Source organism: Loa loa (genome assembly GCF_000183805.2).
Source record: "Loa loa unplaced genomic scaffold supercont3.26, whole genome shotgun sequence".
NCBI classification, from domain to species: Eukaryota; Metazoa; Nematoda; class Chromadorea; order Rhabditida; family Onchocercidae; genus Loa; species Loa loa.
This window is the reverse complement of record NW_018108206.1, coordinates 39780-51134: the sequence shown is the minus strand read 5'-3', so window position 1 is coordinate 51134 and position 11355 is coordinate 39780. Positions and strand designations below refer to the sequence as shown.

General features: G+C 26.2%; 2 protein-coding genes across 2 annotated transcripts in view; both read left to right on the top strand.

The window, feature by feature from the left end:
* Window positions 1-3568: 3568 nt before the first annotated feature.
* Window positions 3569-4332, top strand: LOAG_08964 (hypothetical protein; the record flags this gene model as incomplete). Its single annotated transcript, XM_003144494.1, has 3 exons — window positions 3569-3585; window positions 3721-3938; window positions 4139-4332. 3 exons carry the CDS (start codon window positions 3569-3571, stop codon window positions 4330-4332), a joined length of 429 nt encoding a protein of 142 aa, XP_003144542.1.
* Window positions 4333-10548: 6216 nt separating this feature from the next.
* LOAG_11552 (hypothetical protein) overlaps window positions 10549-11355 on the top strand; it is a gene marked incomplete at both ends in the record, with an annotated part of 2846 nt that continues 2039 nt past the window's right edge. The window contains one exon of the mRNA XM_020448373.1: window positions 10549-10611. Within this exon, the coding sequence (XP_020301478.1) occupies window positions 10549-10611 (63 nt within the window). The remainder of the gene's footprint in view (window positions 10612-11355) is intronic.

Here is an 11355-nt window from a genome sequence, read left to right as displayed (position 1 = left end):
GGAGGGAGAGAGAGAGAGAGAGAATGGATAGTGTATCAGTAGAATTGATCCAATAGTTTAAAAGTCGTAAAAGGAAACGATCGAATTGTTGTAAAGCAAAACTGGCGATCGTTTATCTTTAACAAAAAAAAAAAATTTATTTATGTAAGCGAATAAAACTTTTTGCTATTTTAAATTTATCTTTGAAAGTAATTAAAATTATTTATTGATTGGTTCTGCTTTTGTAATTAAAATTATAACAATTAAAATTTTTTATTCATCCTTAAAGTAAAGGTTTTTTTTTAAAGAATAGAAAAAAGAATTAAAATTTCTTGAATTTCTTTGAAATTCTTGGCTACTTTTCCTTCCTAAATTTTTTAATTATTTTATATATGCATAAATATCATTGCAAGCCAATGTTTTAGGCTTATTTTATGTCCTAGAGCCTAGTCCTTGAATTTCATATTCTTTTCTGGCTTTTATGAAATTTTATCATCCAAAGATTCATTATCACAGATAAAAATTGATTGCAATATATCAAATAATCAATAAGATAAAATTTGTAAATTTATTCAATGATAACAAATGCAAGCGAAAGTTTATTGAACAAACAATGAAATATGTTTATCTAATCTTTATCAATCATCTATCTAATCTTTACTCTTAATTTACATATCAAACTTGTTTTCAATTTATTGTTCCAATTTTAAACACAAATATTTCGTCTTAATTAAATAGTGGCGATTATTGCCATATAGCATTCATTCATTTCATTGTAATCATATCTATCTCACTGATAAATCAGCCTTGAATTGTATTCTGTTGAATATTATATCAATGATATTGCATATTTAATGTTGAAAGACTGTGTGAATTTAGTAATGAGAGTACCATTCCAAGGGATATTGATGGTATTGGTACAGAATGAATAAATGATTTGAGGTATTAACACAGAAACGGAAATGAGTTCCGGTATTGACGCAGAAACAGGATTGAAATGCGACATTAACATAGAAACAGAAATGAATTTGGGTATTGACGCAAAAAAGGGAAAATGATTTGCGGTATTGACGCAAAAAAAGGAAAATGATTTGCGATATTGACGCAAAAAAAGGAAAATGATTTGCGATTGATTTGCGATGTTGACGCGAAAAAAGTAATTGAGTTGATAATTGGGTAACTGTAGGTAAAGTACAGTGAAATGAAGAAAAAAAAGACAAAAAACAAAAAGAATAACTAATTAGCAATAACAAAAGAATTTTGAAAACAAAAGAACAGAAGAACGAAATTTGCTAATTTTCGACTTCTACCTTAGTACGAAAAAATCAAATTATTCTTCCTGATAATTTTTTTAAAATTTAAAATTTTTATTCATCATATATCTGTTTGTTTCTGTGTCTGTCTGTCTGTGTATGTATGTATATGTGTGTATTTGTGTGTGTATGTGTGTGTGTGTATGTGTGTGTATTGAAGTTAGAATGTGTCAATATGCATAAACATTAATATGTGTGAAATATCAATCAGTAACAACATGGTGACATCTGAAATTCCGGTTTTTCTCTTTTTCATTCTTATAATCAAGATTTATTTCCATTTTTTTTTCTTCGAATAAAATTATGTAAGGATGTTTGATTAGTACTGTAGAACTATACCATTTGAAGAACACACACACACACACACACACATACACACACACGCACACACGCACACACACACAGACCCACACAGACATAAACATGGACAGACAAGTTATGTGTGTCACCAATTTTAAACATGCTAAATGATTATGCTAAAAATTTTTGTAACTATTCAGAAATGTTAAAATGTAAAATTTTTAGACAAACAGGAAATTCTAACTTTAAAGATATATTGGAAGAAAAAAAAAGAGCAAATTTCAGATTGTCACTGTTCTACAAAAAGCTTTTTCTCATTTCTAGTTTGTATGATTCATTGTGAAGTTTGTTTACAGCTGCTACTATTTACCTGATTCATCTGTCTCTCCTTTTACCTGATGCTTATCCATTTTTTTTTTCTCCAATAACAAAACATCCCACAGTACTGCTGAGAGATGCAGATTTAAAAAGTTTGAATTCCGTAAATAAATATTTCGGATCCGGAATACATCTCTTAGAATATTAACTGGTTTATGGTTTACTTGAAGGCATATTGTTTTAACCGATTCCATCATATTTATTAGGAATGTATTCCTTTTTATGATTAATTACTAATTAGTCATTAACCGTAATGATTTAATTTCTAGCGATAATTAAGCTTTTCTTGAAAGGAGCTAGAGAACGAGTGAATCTATAAATTATCCACTTATTTTTCAAAACTTCCTTTTTCTCTCTTTACCTTTGACCTAATCAATAAATGCATACAATTGATAAATTAGAAGTCTAATATTTAAATAGGTATTTCTCGCGATTGATACAGTTAGCAATTGACTTCTTATTGTTAGATTGATTGGTAGCTATGTTAATTTAGCAGGTTATCGTATTTTTTAAGCAAGTTTAGCTAGCTTTTCATAGTTGATTCCTAATCCATAAATAAGGTACCTGTGCTTTTTCATCGGTTTAATTATAGGTTGAAATTTAAAAGTTGGAGTTTAAAAGATGAAATTGAAATAATGGTCCTTAGCAATATGTCCATACAATTAAGAAGCCAAAAAGATAAATGTTAAATGTAGGCTCGATAAAATGATAGATCGGTAAAATGTATAATTTTAGAGGGATACGACCATATAATTAGTTGAGGTATTAATAACGCAAATGACAAAAATCTTTACAGTAATACCTTTCCCCTCAAATTAAACTTCATATCCGTTAATTATACTGTGGGAAATTTATTTTCCAAATCAAAATAATATGCAAAAAAAAAAAATGCCCGTACTATTTTATTTAAAATTTTTGGAAATGAATGCAATATGAAAATGATGATTGTCCAAGAGATCGAGCATTATAGATACATTGCTAGGTAATGGTCAGTTAAGAGTGACCAATCCTTAAAAAACACTAATAGTTAATTAAATACTATAATTGTATGCTTAGAAATTTGACAATTCGTTGTTTTAATCTTCGTTAAGAATATTCAAGTAGAGATTTAAAAAAAAAAATGTGCTAAAACAAAAGAGAATTATTTAAATTTCTTTTTCCTTCTTTTTTTTCAAATGAAGATTTTAAAAATTATTAAAATTTTTTAATTATAAATATCATAAATTAGAAATGGCATTTGTTGGAAAACATTTTTATTTCCTTATTTTTCTTTTTTGTCGTTTTATTTTTAATTTGTTCGCTTTATTTCATATTTATCAATTTCGATCATTGATGATAGTTTGTTGAAGAAAATTTTGAATATAATCAAATTAAAATTCAATGATGTTGTTTGAGAATTCATTCATTCTTTTATTTCTTATAAAGTTTGGCTATTTTAAATTTTAAACCAAAATTAAAATTGTCCAAAAAAGCCTGGTCCAAGTACAGGATATTGCAATCAATTTTGCATTTGTTAATCATACTTTAATTTATTTTCCCACATTATCTGTCATAAGATAGTGTGTCTTTTTTTTTTTTTTTGATGCTATAATTAACCAATGTTTTGGCCAATAAAGTATAGACTTTATTGGCGCTATTGACACTAAAGGCGCTCTCTACCATATATCTTCATTAGTGATAATATTTGCTGATATTATCTTAACTTTACATTATCCGTTTGAAATTTACATATAAATGTGTTTATTTAAAGAAATAAATTGTTGAATATTTTCATAGCACGAAGACTAAAACGAATTCCATCGAAATTATTTAACTTCTCAAATAGTTTCTTATCAACAAATCGATTTGATAACAACAAATCTTACTCTACAGAACAGCAGATTCAACTATCACCACCGCCATTACCCGGTAATCCACCTCCTCAACTACTGAATCAACAGTTTAACTTTCGAAAGGACGATATTCTTGGTAAGTAATTCAAGATAATCGATAAAAGTAATAGGAAAATGAGGATGTCAAAGGATAGATCGGGGAAGTTATGTTATCTGGATTTCTTTAAAATTTTTAATTGATGACACTATCATTACAATTAAAAAGTATTATTGTTAGCAAAGATAAACATCACCTATCATTGTTTATCATTCATTATCATAGACCATCGTTATCAGGCGTAGTAATACAACGTCAGTGGAGAACAACGAAGAATTCATCTTCTATTGATAGTGATAATAAAAGCAAAAATATCATGTCGGCAAAAGTAGAAACAACAGTACGACAATGGTCGACACCAGTTGAAAAGGTCGTCGAAGGTCAACCACCAAGACCTGTGAGTCATCAATATGGATTAGTTTTCCTTTTGTGACAAATTTAAATTGATTAAACTTTCAACAAAAAGTCGAATGGATAAGAAAAAAAGTACAAGTGAATGATTATTAAAATTAAATTGTTAGTATAAATAGATTCGTTTCATTGCAATTTATAAATGAGCTCAATTTTATTTACAAAATTTACGAAAATATTAGTTAGTTTCCTTAAAAAAAAAAATGACAATTAAATTAAAGTTACAATAAATACATATTGTTAAAGAAAGTAAATAATGCAATTCAAATTGTTAAACTTAAAATTCAGCTAAATAATTAACATTCATTTGTTAATTAATTGCGTACAATTTTTTTCAAAATCTAATAAACTAACATTCGTTTCCTTCAATCAACATATGATTTATTTAAATACAATTGAACTATTTCATATATAATATTAGTATTGAAAATTAATTGTTTTTTCATCAATTATTTTCTATTAAAGTAACTAGGAAGGTAGTGAAGTTTATATTTGATAAGATTATCAGATAATTATGAATTTCATAAGAATTGAATTCACATCAGTAATATCTATATATCATATCAGTGATATGTATAATTGCATTAAAACCCTTTATAACTAGTCAACAATTTGTTTCTGTGGTCAAATATCTGAGAACGGGAAGGAAAAATTTTATTCAAATATCTTTTCATTTTAAATTCTTCTCTATGACAAATAATCAAATTTCGAATATAATTATAATGGTTTCTTCATTTCTATCAAATTGTCCACATTGTCCACTTTTTTTTTTTAATTTTAAATTCATACTAATCCGTATTATTTCTATGATTTTATCAAAAAAAAAGGGAGAAAATTCAAGTTTTAATTATAAAAGGAGTTAAACTGGAATGTTCAAATGACCAATTAAACATTCGTTGATGACCAATCAAACATTTGTTAATATTAAATTATCAAACGTTGACCAATAAACTAAACAAAAGCCATCCTTGTAATTTCATAATTTTAAATATATAAAGCAAAATAATAATTGAGGAAAGAAATTACAATTATGCTAAAAATGCAATCGTAACATTTTTATATAAAAGTGATCGAAATGATTGAGGGAAGTATTTGGGAGGTCCAATCAATTGTAAAAAAATGATTCTATCAAGTAAAATTGAAATTTTTGATACTATCAATGGTTGAGAACATTTTCTTTCATTGCTACAATGAATCATTCCTGTTTTTGACCAATAGGTATAAATTCTATTTTTAATGACTTTTAATTTGACCTTCAATCGTTATCTTAATGTTTCCTCTTTGGCTATTCTTTCCCTAATCTTTTTTTTTTTCCGTTTCTATCTTTTTTCATTCTCATCAATTTTGCGCAAATATTTTGAGAAATTATTCATATCAAATTACGCTTTAATTTTCACCAACGATTACTTTAAACTTCAACTTCTCAATTTCATATTTTTGTTTGGAAAGTATATTTGCAATTGGTAATGCAAAAGTCACATTGTATTGAAACGAAAAAATGTTGTCGCATTTCGTAATTTAAACGGAAGAGGACACAAGAGCAGGATGGGAGGTGGGGGAGGGTTGTATATATCAGATAGACCCTCATTGAAATCTATGCACTTATCGCGGAGTTCAAACAGAGGAAATAGAGGAGGTGTCAAACCGGTTGACAAAGCTGACTGCGGAAGAATATGCCAAATTATCAAGTTTATTCAATTATTGCAGTGTCCAGGTAGTGTCCTCTGTTCCTCTTGTTATTGGTCCGTCGTCATTTCATCAATACATATCACTTTCAAAACTTGTATCGGTTTATTAAATGTCACTTTATCTTTTCATTCTACCTTTTCTATTTAATCGTACTTTAGGCTAATGATTTGACCTAAATCTTTTTCATTAATCAATATCCAGTATTATGTATATCGTACCATTGATTTACTTCAACTTTTTCACTACTCAGTAAATATCATTTTCATTATTTCATTCTCCGGTTTTCTGGAAATGCTAATAATTGCAATATTATCACTTACCTGTTCCATTGTCCGGTTATTTTTATTGTAACAATTCTTAAAGTACAATAAAATCATGGCCTTCCTATCGAAGAAAAAATATGATGTAGAAAATGTGCAATTTAACATTTCATCAGTTAAAATGACAAGATGAAGAGATTCACCAGTTTTTACATCGTTATTATGTCGTTGCTTTCGCCTTCAACAAAATTATTTCCATTGTCATCCATTACCATCATCATCATCGCCATCATCATCATCATCATCATCATCATTATCATCATCATCAATCATCATCATCATCATCGCTATCATCATCATCATAATCATCATCATCATAATCATCATCATCATCATCATCATCATCATCATCATCATAACCATTATCCTTATCATTATCATCGTTTAAATGCCATATTTTCATCATTTCAATGAAGTAAGCATAGACAATTGACATACAGTACTACCGGGTTCATTGTATCCTTATTATTCAATTATAAAATTTATTTAAAAAAAGAAAAAATATTCACTTAAGATAAATTTTGTATTTATACATTTCAAATAGTTACCTAACTAAATTTAGCTTATCATCTTTTATTCTGATAAGCTTATCAATTCAATCAAATGACACTCTTCTAAATATCTTTGTAATTCTTTTGTATTAATTATCATTTCCAAGTAAGCTTCTCTCCTAATCACATATAATGCTCATTTTTTCTTAATTCATTAAACCCATTGTTTGTTCAAATTGAAATTTATTCAAAAGCATGTTAATTGTTTACAATGATAAATTACAAACGAGTTATTAATTAACATAATTAATAATAGATTACCTTAGAAGGTACACCGTAGAATCATTGAATAATACGATGAATTGTTAAAAATATTTTTCCTTTTTCTCTTTTCTGACTTTTTGACATTCCAATATGCTTTCCCAAAACTTTTTTTTTATCAAAAATTGTCATGAAATTTAGTTAAATTAAATTTAAACAATGCATCATATCATTGTTTACTGTTTTCTTGTTTATCAGTTCCGTTATCACAGATTGGAAATTGGTTAGCAGATAATTATCACTTTCTTTCTTTTTCTTCCCAATTAATTAATTTAACATTTAAACCTTACGAGAATTTTCAATAGCGTCAAAAAATATTAAAATGGAGCCAAAGAGTTAATTCAAAAAGGATTTCTTGATTCGTTTTTTTCTTTTCGTTTTTCAAAAAGGATTCTTTGAGTTTCCCTTGATTATTTAAATCTATAGTTTCCGGTTTCAGGTTTTAAGCAAAAAGAAAAGATAATATTATATTTTCATTCGGTTTAAAATACACATACTTAGTATTTTATGAAAATGATAGGTTGGATTCATATTTATGCGAAACTTTGATGAAAAACTGGATTCTAATTCATTTTCGCATTCGAAACTTGTTTACTTTTGACTTTCCCAGAAAGAAAATATGGAAAGAAGTAAAAATTACAGTTTCAAACAATAAATCTAGCAAAAAAAATTGAAAATTTTAAATATTGAAAAAACTACGATAAATGAAGTAACTTTATTCAACAATTATAAAAATTTGAAAGAAAATTGGATGAAATTCGGTCATTTTTGCAATTTTCTATCAAAAATTTATTTTCATAAAATTAAAAGAAGATTAAGAGGTATAATTTGAAGATTGAAAGAAAGTGTTAGGATGTAAAGGAAGGTACCATTTAAAATGTATTTGATATTAATCCTGGCTAATTTTTTCATTTTATTATATTAAATTTATTAATTTAATTAAAAGATTCATGTTTTAATTTTGCCTTATTTCACTAATATTACACTTCCAAAATTATCAATTCTCTTTTTCTTTTTTTTCCTATCTAATATAAACTATTTAATTAGAAAATTATCCTTATTATCATTATCAGTTATATATCATGTCTAGCTTACTTTACTAAATTGTATTATTATCAATGATATTTGTTGATTACCTAAATGAAAGGCAAATTCATTTCAAGCGGGTAATTATTGGGTAGATAATTACCCATATATTAATTGTCATATTTTATTTAATAGTGCTAACGAAATAAAAAAAAAAAAAAAGAAACGAAAATCAAACAATTTCATTTAATATTATAATAAAATACTCAGTGAGAGAATTATTTTGTTCACATCATATTATAAGTTTGTTTCCTTTTTTCTTTTTTTTTTTTCTGGGATAATAATAGGTAATTAATTGGAAATGAAAAATGGAACGTGCTAGATTGAAAGTTTTAAGAGAAATAACGGGAAGAAGTTCGGGAATTTTATGAAAACTCTTATAAGAACTTGTAATTTCTACCAAATTAATGGTTAAATTAATACAAAAAGCGAAAAAAAATGAAAGAAAAATAGATTAAATTGGTCATATTTAGTGACAATATTTGAATCATCGATATAATAAAACTTTTGAGCATTAAATCCAGTTATTGCTTACATAAATATTTACATCAATCTTTTTTTTTCTTTTGCTTACTCATCATTTCATTTGTTTACAGATGTAAACAATAATTTTTACATTTGTTTATTTCTGAAATTTCCCTATAATCGTTATAAAATGATAGATTTCATTAATTTTTCAATAACTAATAGTTAGGGGATGAATTTTAATTGTAGAAGTAAGATTTTCAATCATTTATGCATTTCGCCCGATCTCGATTCTTTCTTTTTTTTTTACTAAAATTTAACCCTTTTAACCTTTAGCATATCTTTCAATTCTTAAATTTTTTGTTCAAAATTGAAAAAATTTGAAATGATTCATTCATTATATTCGTTCATTTGCAATTTACTTAATGCTTATATTTACAAAAAAAAAAAAAATCTGATTCATTGATAAGTTACATGTATTTCAAAATTGTAAAAGAATTAAAACTAAAATGCGACACTCAAATGAATTTATTGAATTTGCTTAAATTTTGAAAAAAATTTTTTTTGTCACGAAAATAAATGTTTTCTTCATTTAAAGAATTACACTTCAATTTTAACAAATTACAAGAATCGGTGATAATTCGAGCGCATTAATTCCTCTTTGGCGCAATATTTCTCATAAAATAATTTCTCATTTTGTGCGTGAGAAATATCAATTTGAACTTTTTGTTTGGCGTACAAATTTCATTCTAACAAATTTATCAAATCCTTTTGCTATCAATGACAAATTTTTTTTCTTTTTTTAAATTTCAATTTCATCTTTTCGTTTAACAAATCCAATTTTTTTATTTTTGCATAAAAATCACAGTAAGCTAATGTTCAATTGCGCTCTTCCCTAAAGCGGAAATGAATTTTTTCAAAAAAGAAATGAAAAAGTTCAAATATAATTAATTATTTAATGAAATTTACCTCTTTTTTTCTTTTTTTTTGTCTAATAAATGATAGCAATTTTTGATTCATTTATTATTTGAATAATTTAAATTGATTGAAGAGAGAGAGAGAGAGAAAGAAAAGAGGTAGAAAGAGGTGACAATGGCTTAATTTTGATAAAAAGTGGGAGATTTTTGATGAGAACATCTGCCTAATTATTAGCTTTCAACAAGAAATAACTACTATCGTTAAAGAATATTTAACTTCATCTTCTAAATTTCATATCTAAATTTAATCCATGATACTGTTACAGTGGCCTAGATTTAAAAAATGCCCTGGACATATGTAAATAGCTAGGCTGCTAAATGATTGCTAAGACATTAAACAAATCCAATTAAATTTGTATTTTTTTGAAAGTATTATTGCAATCGAATTGATCAAGGATAGCTTTCTTATTCATTCTACTATAATCTTCGATCAGCTCTTTACATTCAAACTCAAATGACCTTTGATCCCTAATAATATTTGTAGCACTTTTTTGCCCCATAAATCAAAATGTCTACATTAGTTCGTATTGTATCTATATAACTTCATAAAATCAGAACTCGTTCATTCCTGACTAATTTTCTATTCCGGAAAATTTCCCGAATAATCTTGGCTCAGTTTTGCAATTTCGTTCATTTCTCGAGATATTCTTTCTTCCTGAAAATCGGTTTAATCGGAATTTGTAATGAGTTGTGAATATTTCAAATAATCCTGAAATTGTAAAAAAATATCAAAATTAATCAAATACTTTATTTGCTATTTATATAACGACCGGTTTGCCTTCTTATTTTTTGGTTTTTAATCTTTTGAAAATGGACCGCGCCTTTCATCATGCTAAAGTAAATTAGCAACAATACATTTCCAGTATTTAATTAATATATCGTAAACGGAATGGTAGAACAACCTCAAGTTCGACGATTTTCACCAATGTTTCTGGAACGTCTACGTGTTTTTGTATGTTCAATCTAATTTCTCGTCAATTTTCCAAACTTTTTACATATTCAAATTCTAGCCAATGGCTTATTTTATGATATATTTGAGTCTTCAATTAATAAATAAAATTTCAAATTTTAAAAATTAGTGATCATATTCACAAAATTAGCAATTATATTCATAGTTCGATAGAAAATTTTTCATTTATTTCTGGTTTAATTTGATATTTTATCCATTTCCAATTAAAATTGTTCATTTTTAATATGCTAGAAACGGAGTGATAATTGATTCGGTGACAAATTATACCTTTTAATAATAAATAAATATCCAATATTTTGTAATTCTAATGCAAACTCATCTTGATCACTTTAAAAATCACCAAAATATAATGGTTAATTAATTATTCATGAAATTTAAATAGTTATTTGATATCAGATAATCAATGCTGTGAAAAAAATTAATAGCTCATGAAATTTAAATAGTTATTTGATATCAGATAATCAATGCTGTGAAAAAAATTAATAGCTATGGGCCATCGTTATTGACCATTTGACCATTACTTTTTATTGTTTTAAATTTCCAATGATGGCTTTCAACAGAAATCAATATGCTAACAATACGAATGATACATACATAATTTTGCTATCAAATAATTGAAGTCGAATTTCAATCCATTTTCAATTACATGATACTTTACAAATTCTAAGGTAACCTAAAATGTGAAACAATTTTAAATCAATATCTTTCAGGAAGATCATCCAACAA